This window comes from Eleginops maclovinus, chromosome 17, assembly GCF_036324505.1.
Source record: "Eleginops maclovinus isolate JMC-PN-2008 ecotype Puerto Natales chromosome 17, JC_Emac_rtc_rv5, whole genome shotgun sequence".
Classification (NCBI taxonomy): domain Eukaryota; kingdom Metazoa; phylum Chordata; class Actinopteri; order Perciformes; family Eleginopidae; genus Eleginops; species Eleginops maclovinus.
This window is the reverse complement of record NC_086365.1, coordinates 11,280,188-11,298,825: the sequence shown is the minus strand read 5'-3', so window position 1 is coordinate 11,298,825 and position 18,638 is coordinate 11,280,188. Positions and strand designations below refer to the sequence as shown.

The 18,638-nt window shown below is 41.3% G+C and overlaps 1 protein-coding gene across 6 annotated transcripts in view; it reads right to left on the bottom strand.

Annotated features, from left to right (window-relative positions):
* Window positions 1-3,449: 3,449 nt before the first annotated feature.
* The window catches only part of celsr1a (cadherin EGF LAG seven-pass G-type receptor 1a), a 75,458-nt gene continuing 60,269 nt past the window's right edge, over window positions 3,450-18,638 (bottom strand). For 2 of the 6 annotated variants that reach the window (XM_063905903.1, XM_063905906.1), the window contains exons 17-36: window positions 17,695-17,796; window positions 16,651-16,745; window positions 16,012-16,221; window positions 15,589-15,772; window positions 15,359-15,502; window positions 15,095-15,278; window positions 14,352-14,519; window positions 14,131-14,257; window positions 13,851-14,051; window positions 10,938-11,112; window positions 10,029-10,141; window positions 9,763-9,842; window positions 9,550-9,676; window positions 9,201-9,326; window positions 8,884-9,020; window positions 7,215-7,321; window positions 6,971-7,114; window positions 6,344-6,598; window positions 5,892-6,267; window positions 3,450-5,068 (exon numbers count right to left, since the gene is read on the bottom strand). In XM_063905903.1, the coding sequence (XP_063761973.1) occupies window positions 5,044-5,068; window positions 5,892-6,267; window positions 6,344-6,598; window positions 6,971-7,114; window positions 7,215-7,321; window positions 8,884-9,020; window positions 9,201-9,326; window positions 9,550-9,676; window positions 9,763-9,842; window positions 10,029-10,141; window positions 10,938-11,112; window positions 13,851-14,051; window positions 14,131-14,257; window positions 14,352-14,519; window positions 15,095-15,278; window positions 15,359-15,502; window positions 15,589-15,772; window positions 16,012-16,221; window positions 16,651-16,745; window positions 17,695-17,796 (3,080 nt within the window). In that variant the 3' untranslated portion in view covers window positions 3,450-5,043. The remainder of the gene's footprint in view (window positions 5,069-5,891; window positions 6,268-6,343; window positions 6,599-6,970; window positions 7,115-7,214; window positions 7,322-8,883; window positions 9,021-9,200; window positions 9,327-9,549; window positions 9,677-9,762; window positions 9,843-10,028; window positions 10,142-10,937; window positions 11,113-13,850; window positions 14,052-14,130; window positions 14,258-14,351; window positions 14,520-15,094; window positions 15,279-15,358; window positions 15,503-15,588; window positions 15,773-16,011; window positions 16,222-16,650; window positions 16,746-17,694; window positions 17,797-18,638) is intronic. The other 4 variants (XM_063905901.1, XM_063905902.1, XM_063905905.1 and 1 more) reach the window with 3 other exon arrangements.

The window sequence follows — 18,638 nt, the reverse complement described above, 5'->3', positions numbered from 1 at the left end:
TTTTTATCTTAAGAGATTGTGCAGCAAACAACGGGCCTAAATGGGAATCCCCTAAGCCATTCTGATCACACACACACACGTCCACATTTGCATACACACACAATGGATTTTTTTAGTTTGCACCCGTCTTCAGATGTCTTCCAGCAAAAGTACCGCTGTAGAGATTTCCCAAATCCTCCCCCGGCACATAATTAGAAACCCTGTAATAAACCTCTTAATCCCAAATCGGTATTTTCTAGAGGGCTACACAATCACGTGTGTCTTATGCAACTGGCAGAGCATCCAGAGTAAATTATAGAACAGTTGGGATGAGGGGGAGGATGGAGGATGAGACTGCTGATGCAAAACACATTTGGAAAAGATGGTGGATTATTCACTGATGGTTCATCATTTTGACATATGAAGTCTTATTTCAGTTTATTTTAATAGAAACATGTTTTATAAATATCTCACGTGTGCAGTAGATTGAGTTATTTGACAGAACTGTTCACATTGCACTCATTTGTAATGTTATAACTTGACATAGTGTTTGATTTGCTATATTTCTGAGGATCTTTTACTGACCCCATCCTACAATCTGACACTACTGTACGGTACCTGAGCCAATTAAGACTTTCACCCCAAATCTATCCCCTGTCCCAACCAACACTGTACTAGGGCTTTCATTTTATTTGATCATATCGGAGGGAATATGGTTGCACAAGGAAAACCTTCTTGATCATTCATTTTAGCAGTGGGGCACTTTTTTGCTTTTGAATTCAGCTAGTTGTTTGTAAGGAAAAAAAACTAATTTAAGGTATTTCTCTCGTCTTTTTATCCTCTTAATACCTTTGGTCACAAGTACAGAGGTACAAGAACACACTCATCTAAAATAAGTCTATATGTGGCTTTGTATTCTTCACCAGTAGATGGCACAATTGTCTAAGTGTTTCTCTTCCCCCTGTCTGATCTCATTTAGCACAATAGCTTCTTTTGGGTGCCAACTGTGGCTCTCATGGGTTTGAATAATTTAGTTGCCCTGGCTGTGATGGGCCCGAGATAAAGAGGAGGGCACAGGGTCAGGCTGATAGTCAAACCAACTCCTCAAGTTTCAATTTGAATGTGTTTTCTTCCATTGAAATATATTGACGAAATGATAAGAGTCGCTCCTGTCGTATACATACATGTGTCAGGATTGTGAACACCAGCATTCATACTTGAAAATGCTCCCTCAGCTCCAGCTCCTTACTTCATCTTTGTACCTGATGCCACCTGAGGAGGTGTCTGGCTTCAGTTGCCATAACAACAAATCAAATAGGCTTGTGAAACCTGACCCTCCCATCTTACCTTTCCCTCTACCTGTTGACAATAATTTACTTGGCAATTCCTAGTGGCACCAGGGTGTATGTAGTTGTGATGGACTTGGCATAGTTGTCTTTCCAAGCCCTGACATGGCATATAACGGTGCAAATATGAGAAAAAACATTACCTCATTGACATGGGAGACAGCTTTCTTATTTGTACTACACCTTGTAGTGATGTTACCAGGTTACCTCTGTCAACAGTTTAAGCGAAAGGAACATTTATGGTGCTATCTGAGTTATGCAGCCATTTACATTACCTCTATTCCAGCTCTTTGATCCAACACAACTGGGGCTGAAGACAAATTCCCACAATCGCAAAAGTTAAGAGCTGCGACTAGCCGGCTTATCTTGGAATGCCGCAGCAAAGTGGCAGGTCTTAAAGTGGGTTGAGCTGTGGAAAAAATGTAAATAATGCAATGGAAAAGTTCAGTGTGGGGCTTAGCAGTGAACAGTCCATCATAAAAAGCGATATAGTATCCTAAATGGCAGATTAGAGGAAGATTTTGTAGCCAAATGAGAAATGTAATCAATTTTAATAAGACACTTTTGTTGAAGCAACTGCAGGCCCTTCCAGTTATTATTTATCCAATGTGAAAGCAGTTAGGAGTTTGGCATTTTGGGAAATACACTACTTTCTTGAAGCTTCAGCTAGCAGCTGGTTAGCTTAGCTTAAAAACTGGAAGCAGGGCTAACAGCTACAGCGGCCTTGTTGTCCAAAGTTTTGTTAAATATGTGCAAAAGAAGTGTTTGAAAAACAACTTGCCATTAAACTAAGGGTAATGTTTGATACCTCTTGGTTGCCATATACAGTAGTTCCCAGTAGTTGCTTTCTTCCCAGGCTAGTTGTTCAAACGTTCTACATAAACACTGCTTGGTTCTTTACATATAAAAGTTCATATAGATATACAAATAGACATATCATGCATTCAAAATAAACTAGCTATTAAATGTGCTTTATAAACACTTGTCTGTGCACAAAGATCACACTAAAAGTTGCTCTGAAATGCTGATGTGTGTGTGAAGTAAGGATGTTTAGTAGGCCGGCTGCCACCATTGTTCTATGAGGATTAACAGTAACTCAGACAGATACACCAAAACCAACACCTGCTTCTGATGTTTTAGGTTCAACTTCCTATTAGAGCAGGCAGCCTTAACTTCCTCTCACACACCCAAACTGTTCACTGAAAGTCAGCAGGATCACTGGGCATAGGACATATTGAGACAGTAAGAAATACATTACCTTCTAAGGACAATGTTTCCATAGCGTACACAGACTGCACTTCAGCGTGCACCTCTGTTTAAAATCGTCGCCTCTGTTGGATTCATTTCAAACATATATATATATGTCTTCCTCCATCCTCCTTTCGTATCCACAATGTTATTCATATCTTGATATAACAATAGCACTTCATCATGAAACATAGAGCATTAAAGCACATACAACATGGTTTTAAGTATCACATTTGTCTTGATAAACATTTTTTAAAAGACTGTAAAAGAGTTATACAGTCAAAAACTCAGCTAATCACCTTCAAATAGAGATAAACACATTCAAAACTTCAAATACTGAAAAATCTCCAGTAAAAATCTAAAACAATTCATTATATGTTAAAGTTTGATCCAATCGTGCAAAATATAAATGAGGTGTTCTTGGTCTTTAAACTACATTTTTGAATTACAGTAGCTGATGTGCATGACATTTAGTTGTATTTGTACTGTAGATATAAGGGAGACAGTCTGAATGTGTATATTTGATTGAAATTGTAGAATAGATATAGGTCGTTGAATGAACAAAGAATTATCAGTGAACTTTTCTGATATAATTTGACAAATGTGGGTGTTTAGCATTTTAAAAGACAGCCATACACAAAATATTGATAAGTACTCTTTATAATAATCTGCTACCTGGACCCAAGACTTAATTATACCCACATGTGAGAACCGATCCCAGATTACCAGTGACATAAGTGAGTAACAATTTCAGTTACTCATCACTTGTTGGATCCCAAAAGTTGATGTTACCTAATAAACCTTGAGTAGTGTTCATGTTTGGACCAGGCTCACTTCCTTCCGGACAACAGACATGTAATAGGCTGCACAAGATGGTTAAAAATGCATCATCATGTCTTTAATTTTACAGTCACAATCATGTTTTCATTCCAGTGTCTTGAAACCATAAAAAATAAATATACATTATGTTACAAAACATTTCCAGTGTCTTGGATCAATAAAAAAAAGGCATGTATCAACAGCCCTGATCACAGGAAGGATCAACACTGGGGTTGTACATATGGTACAAAGGCATTCAGTGGGAAGTAAACAAGACTTTTAGTTGCCTAGTAGAAGCTATATGCACAGCTGGCATCATTTTCACTTTGAACTCAGATTGAAAACCTCTGACTTTGTCTAATTCAATTAGTTAATTTTGGCTTTAAGAAAAATGAAATCCATAAACAAAAAAAGCATTTTGACTCTAGACATATGATGTGTTTTTATTCCATCAAAGAGAAATTCATATTTCTTGAAGAATATAAGTGAGTTAAAAGTGAAACTGACTCCAATCCTATTGTGCACATTTACTATAGGTCATGTTTTGGTAACCAGGAGTGTGTTGCATTGAACAAACAGGCAGGATGGACACTGGAAAAGAAGGCTTCAGGTTCATAGTGCTTGAACTGAGTTTTCAACAGGAGAGGGAAGTCCTCTCCATTCAACATAATTAGTTCATTTAGGCCCACTGTGTGCATGTACATTCTAAGTCACTTTCACATCCAAACATAACGCTTTCTATCCATATTGTGAGTGTTTTTGTGAAAGTGGCCAAGGCTCATACAGTTTGTTTGTGTAAGGCCTTAATTCAGAACATTTTTAATTGATTAAACCAGCATATCAAGTGATTTTCACAAGTGGAAAGCTTTCCCAAAATGATTTTTTAGTTAAGAAACGTATCCTTGCTACGGCTGAAATACAAAATAGATCATTTCTTCTTCACCTTAAACAATATCTACATGTTAATTACAGTCTAAATGCACGGCATTGAGAGGCTGGGAAAGCCTCATTTCAGTAAAAAAACAAACAATAAAAAGAGCACTTGTGTGTGACAGCGCTGTCTGCTATCATAGTCTGATGTGTCCGACAGTCAGTCAAATTAGGCGTCAGTTTGATGTCTGACATTTCAAGGGAGGTGTAGTCATTAGAATCCTTTAGGACTACAAATGTACCAGCATGTATTAAAGTCTTGGTTCATGTAGTGATTTATCTGCCCTTTGCTAACTTTGCCCACCTATTGGGCGACATGACCATCATGGAGGAAGATCCTTTTGAGGCTTTGTCTTCTGATTCTTCGTTCCAATTTCCTACAGTGGTTTTGGCACACATGGCTCCACAGCATCCTCTCTTGGTACAGTCCATCATTCCCTTTATTATTCCTCACACCTTTTCATTATCTATGCTTTCTTTCCTGCCTTTGGCAGTGTTAAAGTCTTCAATTAATACTGCTCTCCAGGGAGAGGGAACTTGAGAAGGGATTCAGGTACGAAGAAAACGTTCCCCCCTTTTCACCCAATTCTCAGCATCTGTCCGTCTTTACTTTTCCTTTCTTTTATTCCCATCCTCTTGGCTCTTGCCTTTCCTCTCCTCTCCCAGCAGGTCTTTGCTCCTCGTCTCACAAGGGCAGGCTGGTCTGGGTTTTCCTAACAGGTCAGATCGAAGTCTCGTTACTGCCACTGTTAGCAGGAGATACGGAGGGAAGGAGGGAGGGTAGAGGGAGGGGGTGATGCGGGGAAGGAAAGGAACATGCTTGGTAAAAATGAATGCAGGGATGCAGGAAGTCATCATGCAGCATTCAAGCAGGATGGTCATAGTTCATGCTATAACTGAAGTAATAGTTTGACATTTGAAATATGATATTTTCCTTTCTTGCTGAGTGTAAAATGAGAATATGATTACTACCTTTATGTTTGTACACTAAATATGTTGTAAACCAAAACCCCCAACTGGAAACAAATGAAAAAGCCAGGCTAGCTTTGTCTAAAGCTAACATAATCCACCTGTCAGCACCTCTAAGGCTAACTCACTAACACATAATATGTTATTTGCTTAATACAAATGATTTGTTTGTTTAAGCCGTACAAATGAAGTAAAGCAAGCAGAGCCAAGCTAGCTGTTTCTTCATGTTCCCAGTTTTTGGGATTATCTAAGATAACTAGCCACCGGCTGGCTGTACGTTTTTACCAAACAGATATGAGAGTGGTATCAATCTTCTCATCTAACTCTGAGCAAGAAAGAAAAAAAGTGTACTTTCCAAAATGTCAAACTATTCCTATAACTATGGATCCCTTTATAATACATGCATTATTGATCTAGTTGATGTAATGCTAACCATTAATAGCATCAAATTCATTTTAAGTCCTTTAAAAAAGAGATTCAAATTACATTATGAAATGAGGAGGAAGCAGCATTCATAGGCTCTACAAAAGTAACTTGTAATGTAAAAAAAAAAGGAAAGGCCAATTCTGACATGCCAATATTTTCCAGAGAGCTACTCACTCTGAGTCAGACTCGTTGCCTCCATTCACCGTCCCTGACTTCAAGTGCATTGCCACCCCCCCGTTGGTCTCCCGGTAGATGGCAGGCGGAGGGGGCCCGGCAGGAATCTGGGGCCGCGGGGCGACGGGCGGCTTGATGATGGAGCCGTTGTCGTGGTTCCCGGGGCGAGATCCGTCGTTGGAGGCCAGCGAGGGTGGCCGGGACGTTGGGGTCATGATGTTGACGGAGGAGAGAGCCGGGGAGGAGGTGTTGTTGTTGTTCGGAGGAGGGGAGGTGATGGTGGGGGTGTTGTAGTCGCTCAGCTTCTCCCTCAGACGATTCTTCATGTTCTTGTCGGTCAGCGGCGGAGGGTAGCTGATCTTGTTCTTTAAGATGCCTGACACAGGACAAAGAGTTAATAGCAAAATCACATTAACCAATTCAACTCCATATTAAAAAACCTCCACCCTTACCTTTTCTCTGCTCCGGGTGGTGGTTGCTGTTGCTGTGCGGTTGGCTAGCAGGCGCTGCATCTCTGGCGTTTTCCCTTTCAGCGGGGGTTTCCCTCTCTCTTTCGCTGGTGTGGTTGAGCTTATTCTCCTGATGCAGCTCCACGTTCACCTTGGTCTCGACCCTCAGCCTGTCTGCTCCACAGGGGTCCTCGCTGTCACTGGCTGTGGTGGCGTCTGCCGGCCAGTAAGGCTTTACGTGATTGGATACTGAATCCACTGATGGGAAAACAGAAATGTTCAAACTAAATTCCAGTCAGCCTCAAAAAATGCTAAATACATTACAATTGCTAACAGTGGCATTTATGTGTAAGTAGCATTTGTTGGAGTGAAAGTTAAGCACATTTAAACTACAACATATACTGTGATGAGTTTAATTTAGAGCATTCATCAAGTTTAATAAATTCTTCATATATTTCGTCCATAAAGTGAATCCGAAAACATAAAAATTGCCATAATTATATAATAATTACAATATTTTCCATTGAAAAACTACTATAAACTTGATTTAATTGGGTAATAAAGTATAAAACGTTAGTATATTTTCTCGCTTACATTGTATCTCATGTTGAGGCTCAATAGGACACATACCTTTAGGCGTGCTGTGAACGGGCTGCCTCTCGTTGTTCCACTTTGGCTTGACGTCAATGTCATCGTCCTCGCTGTCGGAGGAGTGGGAGGAGGCGTAGGAGGAGCTGTGTTCGTCGCCTGACAGCTCGCTGTCTGAGTCAGAGTCTGTGGGGACAGGAAGAGAAGGTAAAAATATGAACCTTTATAAATAAGATCCACGCTTTTACATCATTCTGGGACTGGAAAAGAGTTATGAAGAACCCACCATCTCCCTTGGTGCCGTTCCTGTGAAACAGTGGTCCGTCCAGATCTGTGTGTGTTAACCCTTTAGCTGTTCCTGAAGAGACACTGGGCTTCTGACCGGACTCCTCCCTGTGTGGAGGAAGAAAGATAGAGGAAGAGAGAGGAGGACAAGGAAACATGGGAGTGGGAAAGAAGAGGTGGAGATTAAGAGGAGGCAGAGAGAGGGAAGTAAAGCATTGCTGGAAGCCCAAAGTCGTGGTTTCAGACAACTTATAATTGAACAGCTGAAGACATAATTACAAAACATAAACCTTGGTTAATGGCTCAACAAAGAGCTACACATATAAAATAAATAAAATGGGTGATAGATAATCAACGGAGACAGCCATCTCTATGGCACATTTGAAATGTTTTAAATACTTACATTTTTACAAATTAATTCTTCTAATTGTGTTTTCTAAATGCACCATTTTACTCAAAAGCAAATTCCTAAAACTACTTGGCAATAACCTGATTCTGATCTACCACAGATGCATTATTGCCGGGTAATTCAAGACCTATAGCTGATTGAAGTTATTCCAGGTTTGGTTTAGATGTTGGCTGAAAAGCAAAAACAATATTAGAGGCTTTGACCCGTCGGATCTGAGAGCAACTTCTGGAAGCAGCTGGCGATGTGCCAAATGCCGCAGGGAAGAAGTGTGTCTGTGTCTGTATTACATTCCCCCTTTAACAGGCACAGTCCCATCCCTCCTATTCCCCAGGACTCCTGCTCTTCCCTCTCCATCCCCCTCCCCCCTTTTGCCTTTCGCAGAGGCAGCACGCCACCCCACTTCCCCCTTCTGGCATTTTCTGCTCTCGTTGACCCCGAGTGTGAGCTCACGTTACAACAGATGACAGATTTATGAGGCGAGGCGCACAGTCAGACCTAACCTCGGTTCTGTACAACTCTTCTCAAAACACAAGGTATATGTAACACCACTTCACTGCAATGAAAACATAGATACACAAGGCTGCAGGTGAGATTAACCTGAGATGATACATCCTGGGAGGGCTATCTCTCAGAATGTCAATGTCTTGTTTTAGAGATTAATCAGGAATGCACTTGTCCTCATGCTCAGGTGCAACATGCTCATACTTCAACATAAAGGCATAACCCATACATTTGAATGAAACACTGTTCCAAGTCAAATGAACAGAGTTAGCTGCTTCATTTAGGACATAGGACCACATGACAGTATGTATGTATAATGTAGTGTGGAAGCACCTTTTACCATGGTGCACATCAATGAGAGTGGATTTGTCTTTGACCGTATGTGTGTGTTGGGTTTTGCAACAAAGCCGTGCGCCATGCACTGGCCAATCTCAGTTTCCTCTTTCATACAAGCAGTTTCTGTACAGCAGAATTCAAACAGCATGCATTTGCAGAAGAAAAGAAAGAAATAACCCTAAAACTGTGAAGATAATTCAAAAAAAATGATCCTTGCTTTGGATAAGGCAGACAATAAGGTGTGTGTGAACCTGCAAAGTGTATGTGTGTCTAGATATCAAATAAATCAGGGGCTTGGGATGTGTTAGTTTGTATGAGACATGCAGGGAGGGGGACGTAAGGACAGTGAAAAGGACCAACAGTCACACAGTGTTCACGCAGTGGTGCAGGGGAAGCAGCCATGCAGTCAGTGAGCGTGTTGTACCTGAGTGTGTAAGCCAGGTAGCTGCTGCGGCTCTTGGCTGACCTGAGCGTGCTGTCCAGGGACACAGTGGACTCGCCGATGCCCGAGCGGTACAGAGCGCCGTCTTCTGTGTACGTGTTGTTGCAGTTGAGAGAGCGCTGATGGAGGGGCAAGAGGATGGAGGGAGGGGAGGGGTGGGAAAAATAAGACATTGTTTTGAGCAAAAATTCACAGTAAATATGAAATGACATACAGAATGACGTTAAAAGCAACAAATAACTTTAAAAATCAATACTATTTAAATAATAAGAGCATCAGGTTAGTGGATGTTTACTCACTGTGAGCAATGAGGCCCTGGTGGTGCTGGATTCGTCCTGCACGCTCTTCTTCCCGGTGAAGATGTTCTTGAGGTTTCTCCTCACCTCTCTGTTGAAGATGATGTGGAAGAAGAAGATGAACACTCCCTGTGAAGAAAGAAGCCAAACAGATTGGGTCAAAAACAGGGGAGTAAGAATGTTTTAGTCATCAAAAGGAGGGGAAATTTAATTTTGCTACAGTTACCCATTTATATAGAATTGTTATTGCACAAAGACTGAGATTAAACAAGAGGGCTTGTATGTAACTGCATCATCAGCTGTTGATAGTGATTCTGATTAAAGTTAAGGTTGAGCAGAAAGCCTGTTTTACCTGCAGGCAGCTGAAGATGGCGAACAGGTAGTGGAAGGTCATGACGTCGCTGTTGACCGCCAGGAGGCCGAGCATCCAGGTAGCGCTGATGAGGAGCAGCAGGAGGAAGGCCATTCGAAGTGCAGGACTGAGGAGGCAAAAATGCACATGGATGAGCTTCTTTTAATCATTTTTGTATGTTGTCCTACATATAGAAGTATAAAAGTGACTTACATAGCTCCTGACTTCTCCACCTCCTTCTGCCTGCGACCACAGGAAGCCTTGGCAGCCAGGATAAAGATCACTATGTTCACCTAGGGAGAGAAATGATTTTGGGGTATTATATTTTGATATTCCAGATAATAAAGACGATTTATAAAGATGTTAAAGCACTTTTAACTCATATGGTTTAATCCATTCAATGGTGTGAATACATGACATTATTTTTGGATAACAAAAAGACCCAGTCGTTTTGGCTCTTTTTTAATTCAGGCACCTACCAGGACAACTACAAAGATGGGTCCTGCGAAGCTCCAGATGAGTGTGTCGTGGACGGAAAGCCAGCAGAAATCTGGGTTCCCATAACCCTGGGGGTCGAGACCTACTGCCAAACCTATAAACACACGGAAGGCACACGCAAATAGAATTAAAGAGTGTAAAAGTTACTTCCTGGTTCTCCTTCCCTTATCACACCTCTCTTCCTCACCTGCAGTCTTTAAGGCAGTGCCACTTTGCGACCAACATTTTCCTCCTTTTTTTTTTCAGCATTCTCTATCATTTTCGTTTCTTCTTACTGTCATTTATCATTTTCTTTCCCTATCTCTTGTCTTTTCTGGATCTCTATGTCTTCCTCTGAAATTCTATACAGTATGTGTCAGTCCAGATTCCAATCAAGTAATCTTTACCTGGAATCTCCTACTGCCAAAACATGTCAGCACAACGCACAGCTTTTAATATATTACTGTAATCTTATCGAGCATCAAAGGGTTATAGAGTGCAACTAATTGGCGATACTATAGGATTTAGAATGGTGGCGTTATTTCAAGAATAGACGAAAGAAATAAAATGATTTATGTGTTTGCGGCATGTTAAGATTAAATTCCCTGCACACGCTTTTCAGCCGCAATTGGATGTTTATTTTATCGACACAATTAATGCTTCTGTTTTGTCTTCATTTGACATATTATCAACATCCAAATCTGGTTAAATTATTTTCCCACGAGGATCACAGCCACTTCAGGACATACAAGTCACAGCACGGATGCATCCTGCCTGTGTGTGTGTGTGTGTGTGTGTGTGTGTGTGTGTGTGTGTGTGTGTGTGTGTGTGTGTGTGTGTGTGTGTGTGTGTGTGTGTGTGTGTGTGTGTGTGTGTGTGTGTGTGTGTGTGTGTGTGTGTGTTTGTCTCACCAGTGATTATAGCCGGTATGCCCCAGCCCATGGCGTAGTAGAACCTCATGTGGCCGTGGTTGATGTTCCGCAGCTCCGTCAGCATGCGGTAGATGTGCAGGCCCTCCACGAACATCCAGGCAAAGGTGCACATGTAGAAGTAGTGGAGGAGGATGGCTATCACCGTGCACACAAACTGGGGGGAGATCAAATAGAAAAAAGAAAAGAGAGGGGAGAACAGAAAGAACAAAAAGTAAGAGATATAGGAAAAGCAGATTTTGTTTTATTTTGTTAGCAGATGCATCTAATAATGCATATTTCAATAATCATATATTGCACCAAAAAAAAAGCCCAATAAGCCAAACCTGACAGCCTTTTAAATGTAAGTATTTGCAGTTTTTTGATTGTTTTATATCACTGTTCAAGGGGCCCTATTATGCTTTATTACTATTTTGATTTAAATCAGCACTATTTGCAGCCCTATAGCTGGCATACCTCATGTATTTTTCCAATGGTAAATAGTTTTATATAAAAGAGTTTTGAATAAATCTATCTCCACACTCTTTTATCTCCTTCCCTCTCTATTTCCAGGTCTGTTGCTGTACCGGAGGAATGCAGTGTGTCAGGGAATGTCCCAGCAGTTGAAACTGTATTTTAGTGTAGCTGTGTATTGCTGTGGAGATCAGAGACAGAAAGAAAGACACTGCTTTAACAGGGTTATAAATCATCCCGCATGGCCCTGGGCACACACCGACAGAATTCCACAGTTGAGACACACACACACACACACACACACACACACACACACACACACACACACACACACACACACACACACACACACCTAAGCACAAGATAGAGGACTCCATGTACACTTAGGAATTAACAGAGATGGAAAAAACAAATGTGTGTTCTCTCTTCATTTATCCGTGCAGTCGCCCCAATCGCAGTCAAAACACTGCGAGTCAGTACACCCTCCTTATCTTCTTTCCTGGTTTGTCTGTCTTGTTTTCCTAGTCCCATTTGCTTACGTAATAAGGTCTTTGTTTTAGGGCTATTAAGGCATTGCTAAAGCAGCATGTAAAAACTATAGTTTGTCACGTAGAACCTCGATTTACTGAATATTCACGAGATCATTGTACTCAAAATGTACATCTGGTTGAAGACAGTGTCTGAGAGTTATTACCCACCACACTGTGGGGCCTGATGATCTCCTCTTGTGTAAGAGTGTAGACATCTGGTTTAGCAACACTACTCATCCCTGACAAGTTCATTTTAAAGAGCACTATTTACTAAAATGTTGGCAAACTTAAGCTAGATATTATGTTCTATTCGGCACATTACTTGTGCTGACTCCTCTTTACTGTTATGATTGACGATTGACTTTTGATGATGACTGTTGAGGCTGACTATGGCTAAGCATAGTATTACTATCCACATGTCTTGTATTAAAGGGTCCCAACTGGTTGCCAAAACAAGGCAAAAGTCCTCGGTATGATTCACAAATCTAATTCATTAGACAGAAATTCTGATTTAAAACATATGGCATTCATGTCCCTGCAAGATTGTTACAACTTCATCATTTTTTCTTAAATTGTAACTATACTAAATGGACTTAGCTGACTGAAAGTGACTTACAATCAGTGCATCCAACCATACATATGTTATATACACTGTTTAATTATCCCTAATGTCTCCCCAAGGCCTACCAAGTGCATCCTAACCTCATGTCTTCTAAAATTAGCAGGATCCCCCGTCAATTATCGGATTAATAATGTTTCTGTACCACAGACATGCACAAGATTTATCAAGTGAAAACCAAGACGTTGTTTTGGGAAACGTTCACCAGCGCCTACCGCCCTGAGGCTTGCTTCTGGAGACAGGTACCAGTCACAGCATGTCTCCACTACTGGCACACTGAGCTGTGTGTGTGTGTGCGTGTGTGTGTGTGTGTGTGTGTGTGTGTGTGTGTGTGTGTGTGTGTGTGTGTGTGTGTGTGTGTGTGTGTGTGTGTGTGTGTGTGTGTGTGTGTGTGTGTGTGTGTGTGTGCATGTGTGTGCATGTGAGTCCGAATGTCTGTGTCAGCAGACTTCAAAGAATACCCACAACTCTTGATCCTGCACTGTACTGTATCCAAACTAGATTATGGTTTTAACATGATTAGCTTATTAAACCTCTCAGGATATTACACGTTTTTAATAAGAAAGCTTTACATTTACAAGGTAACAACCAGCGGCAAGTGTCAACTCAATAAAATGAACCTATAGGGGGTTATATTTGGAGATAGCTTAGGCTACCAGCACATTCTGATTATTACAGTCATTAGCTGAGCCTCAGAACACATACTCTGTCAAATAAAGACGGTCTCAGGTAGGCTCTGGTTCATTAATCCTGGTAAAGCCTCTGTAACAATTTTGTTAAGATGGCTGCCTGCAGGCCAAACAAATAGCATTGAATGTTTGGCAGGTTTTAATTCAGTAAACACTAGATCTTTATCCCCCTTCAGGTTCCACCCTGCCACAAGCATAGGAAACTGGTGTGGTCCTGTATCGTATGTGTCTTTGTTTTTTTCCATTTAGACGCACAGGGAACCATTGATCTACTTTCTCCTGATTTATATACACATATATATATATATATATATATATATATTGCACTATAGGAATACTTGAAAAGAGGCTAGACAAATGTTCTGTAACGTATAGAACTTCTTGTCTGGGGTGACCTCCTGTCCCAATGTTGCTATCGGAGTTAGCTAGCAAAGGCTATTCAACATCAAGGGATCTAATAGTAATTGATGAACCGTAAAATAGTGAGCTAAGAATACTGGATGAACTGTCACAATAGTTATCTTAAGTAGTGGTTATATTGTTAAAATAGTTAGCTGAAATTCATGGCAAAATTGTTAAAACAACTAGCTACAAACACACTCACCGGGTTGTCCGTCTGATTGATTCCAAGCAGGAAGACCAGTTCAGAGAAGAAGAGCGCTGCCACCAGGTTCCTGTGGATGGCGTGGAGGTTGGAGCGGAGCCGGCGCAACAGGCACAACAAGATGAATGTGATGAGGAGGAGGAACAAGGAGACCGACACCGTGGTGTAGGTGACAATCTTCAGCGGGAGAACATCACCGTGCTGGGGAGAGCAGAGCCAGGAGTCAATAACAAAGTGAAAAACTAAATCTTAATTAGATCTTTATGGATCTTAGCAATACCTCTCTCTTGGAAATGTCCATTAACACGGCGAAGCTCGTCATGTGGTTACACTGACAGCTGATGTGGCTGTTGTTCCTGTTGAGCACCTCGCAGCCTTTAGCCGACCAGCCGCCTGTACCGCCGATCCTAAACACACACAACACATGAACGTGAGTACTTCACAGCAAATGTCATGAATGCTTTTTCAAACTGCAAAAGTGAAGGCCCAGGTCCAACTCACGCGATGGAGTGGTTCCAGAAGACACACACAGGTTTGGTTCGCTCCTCCGTCTCCAGCATGGTGTACTCCAAGGTGATGGGGGGATCCAGGATGGGAGGAAGAGGCGGACCCTCGCTGTGCACCGAGGCGCTCACTATGGCTGTGTTGATCACTGGGCGGTTGGGGACCCTAGAGAAACAGAATTAAGTATGACCAAAACATTTTAAATCACTGACCAATAGTTTTCTTTGTATGGCTTCAGTTCACAATACAAACACACTCTTATAACAGTAGATCAGACTGTGAATTGACTGTAAAGACCCACATCTTGTTTAAATGATTCATATTCTCTGTTATCCGTCTGTACTTCTCTTGAAAACATATTCTTAGAAGCTTTTTCTCTTTCCAAACTCATACAGCTGTTCAAATGTTCTGTATCACTGAAGAGGAATGGGCACTGATGAGGTTGTTCCTTCAAACATGCCTACAGTAAATTACTTAATTACTTGAAATGGTTGAATGATACATTATATACAGTAATCACACACAGGTAAGTACAGTAGAAACTATTTAGAGTTCAGATTATAGGCTCTCTTTTATCCACCCGTTAAGGTCTTGTTTGAAATTGACTAGATAGCACTTCATAATTTAATCGTAGCTAAGAGCCGGAGAAAGTCAGTGTTATACAGTGTGTTAAATAAGGCAGTGGGAATGTATTTGAAGGACGATAAGGTCATAAGTATCCCCTATCTTTAAGTGTTTACCTCATACTCCTGCGGTCCGGGTCGTATCTTTCAGGAAGGAGTTTCCCTAATGTTTTATACACTATAACAACAGCAACCGGCAAAGGGGCATCTGGCTCAAGATAGCGTCTTTTCCTGTCAGATACCGTATCCTCTTCCTTCTGTGGGGCATCGGTGTGAGTAGGCAGGGCAGGGGTTGGCTCTGCTGGAAGAACATGGCAAGAGATATATTAACCTGGAGGGTTTTTTTAACGTTTGCAGCTTTGTTTCTCCCAGCTTTCCTACCTCTGTGGACATGAGTGCGGAGGTTGAACTGCGGGAAGTGGACAGATGAGCCAAGCTCTTTGGAATATTCTTCCTGGATGTCCTGGAACCGTGGCAGCGTCGCCCTCTCCGGATCTGACACATCCAGGTAATCTACGGTTAGAACTGAGAAGCAGAGAGAGGACACAGAGTTAAGAATATAATATCTCGGATGTGAGAAGTCACAGTTACAATGTGATCGCAGCACTCACTCATGTTGTCAGTGACGATGGTGAAGGGTTTCAGGTACGTTTTCCTGACGTTCTGTGCCAGGGTGTTGGCGTATTCCTCGAAGTTGTGGAGCAGATGGGCGGTGCCACCTTCAGTCTTCTGGATCTGATCCCAGTGCTCCTTGGTGTCGGGATCCAGTATGGCGCTACCTGCTCGCACCAAGTTCTGGAGAATGAAACCATATAGTTTAAGATTACTGCAAGTAAACGCATCGTATTAATATTAAACAGCAGTAATGTCACAATGGTGGATAAATACATTGGTGGATAAAGCTGCTCTATTAGTGAGAATCAACCAGTGGAGGGCAGTGTGCCACCAGTGCTCCCAAGGCAACCGACTGGGATTAATTAAGGTTTATGGATATTTCCATTGAGGCTAAAGTGGTCTATGTATTCTGTATATACCTCATTGAACTCTGCATCCCTCATAGCGGTGAGGTCGAAGCCTGCCTGCCGGCTCTCGTACTGCAGCACGTGGTTCAGCAGCTGGGCGGCCGTCTTCACGTCGTTGCCGTAGTAATGCTGGGTGTTGTTGGTGGCGCTGTGGAGCATGCGCACGATAGTCTTTGAGTGCTCACTGTCCATCCTGGAGCTGTTGCGCCTCATGTCCTCATTCTTGGAGAAAGGAAGGGTGGAAGGATGGAAGAGAATAAGCAAGTCAAGACAGAGGCACGCTGAGTGGGTGGGATGACACATAATAGAAATTGGTCAATCCCTGGATTAGTGCGGCTTGGGGAAGTTCACGCATTGAGTATTTGACTGGTTCAAACACAATAGGTGAAAAATGTGTATAAATCTCCCATAGATATCCTCCTATTCAATTAGACTAAAATGTTTTTTATTTGGAAGATGTTTCTGGTTTTTCAAATATAAAAACAGAAATGGGTTTAGAAATAAGTACATTTTCACTCTTTCAAACAAGTTGTGAGATTGAAATGTAGGACAAGCTCAAGCCACATTACTAATTACTAAAAGGACCCTATCTAGTAAAATATTTTTGGCCGTAGGGGCCGTATAAACGTTTTATTTTTTATCTAGCCTTACCAGTTTCTTCAGGTGGGAGAAGGTGATCGTGGTGCAGTTGAAGAGCTCAGGAGACAACCAGCCCTTCTCCTCGCTGCAGTGGCGGATAGCAGTACCTAAATACAACAGAAATAAAAATTAAACATCTATTACTTTGATTGTACGTTTCTTACTCATATATAAAGTAGAAACTTTTCTTTTTAGAGGTTTGAAAAGATAATTCAATCTATATTTTTATTTAGGTACAAAAAAAAGACACTATTAAGTCAAAAACTGCCTAAAAAGAGTAAAACTTTTTCCATTTTGGTGGTTTAAATATTTCTAACCGCTCTGATTAGTTCCAGTCTGATAAAGTCTAAGAAACGATTTCATCCAAATGCAAAGTCTCTTCCAATGCCTTTGTTTGAAAATAAGAAATGGCTGAAGCACTCGCCAGATGGAGCTAAGAGAGGGCGACGAGCGGCGTTAGCAAATAAATTCCCCTTTTGGGATTGGGGAGACAACAATAGGGTTGCCATAGTGGCGGCTGTAACTAGGGGGTAACCAGGAAAGTGACAGCGCTTTCCTAAGGGACAGGTCAGTGAACTTGAGCCACACACACACACACACACACACACACACACACACACACACACACACACACACACACACACACACACACACACACACACACACACACACACACACACACACACACAGAAAAGGATGAGGAAGGCTGTTACCGTCAGCTCAGTGTACCTGGTGTTTATCCAAAAGTCTATACAGACAACGCCTGTACGCGATTGGCCAATGAGAAAGCCCTGACGGATTAACGGACCAATCAGAGACCCTGTGTTTTTAAGCTTCTGATAGAGTGTGCTTATATGATTTAAAATGCATTAACTCACAAACACAGCCACCCAGCTTCTTAATCCAGCTGTTATTACTCAATAACTTGACACAAAGCTTTTTAACAGTCCCCTATAGACTGGTTTAAAAAACGAGAATGGGGATTGTCATAGATTTTCTTTTAAACCCAATAAATATTTCAAAATAAAATAGAAATACAGTTAAAGCAGCACTCACCAATAGATCCTTTTGGACAGTTTATTGCGGCAGGGCGTCCAAATTTGGTCTTGGGCCACCAGATGCCTGCATCAAACGCCTTGGGACAGACCTCGTACACCACTGTGGAGGAAAGGACCAATAAAACTCTGAAGTTTATCACGTGGACATGGTTTTAAGCATAATTAAATAGTGAATTACTGTATATCTGGGTTGAAAAATCTCCAGGACAGACCAAGCTTGTTTATAGCTCCTCTTACTGTAGTTGAAAAATCCCTTAGTGTTTTTCTTTTCTACTTTATAGACACTTTTTTTAAGGCTCATTTATTTTAAAGCGCAGACATGATGTCATGACCAAAGGCAGTGGTAACAGATCCTGACATGGATGGTCACATCCCAGTGACCCGCAGGACCTGACCAAAGAAAGCTCTCGCTTGTTTCCTCCCTCCATCCACACTCCCTCACTCATTCCTTGAGTGCACCAGAATTGATTTAACCCCTTTGATCTGAAAACATTTTATATCATAAATCCACTGAATAAAAACATAAGCAAATAGTGATTTTTTTTGTTCAAACAAAAGGATCCACACCTTCATATAGAACATCCAGATGTGGAATAAGTACCCAAATATTTTAGTTCAGTAACAGTGATTGATCAGTTACAACTAAAGGCCCTCCATTCCAAAAACTATGGCATCAAAATATCTAGTAAGTAAAGCTGTAAAATAAATGTAATGTAGCTTTAAAATAAAAAAGGTGTAATTTTAATATGCATTACCGTACAAAATGTAGTGCAAGTATGAAGTAGCAAGTACCACAAATTTTACTTTAGTACAGTACTTGGATTAAATTACTTCTAGCTATAATCCACCCCTGAGAACTCCTTGCATTTACAGTCAAAGCACGTTCTGCAGAGCTTCATAAAGGGTCAAACTGTTAGTACATTGACATTTATTTCACATCTA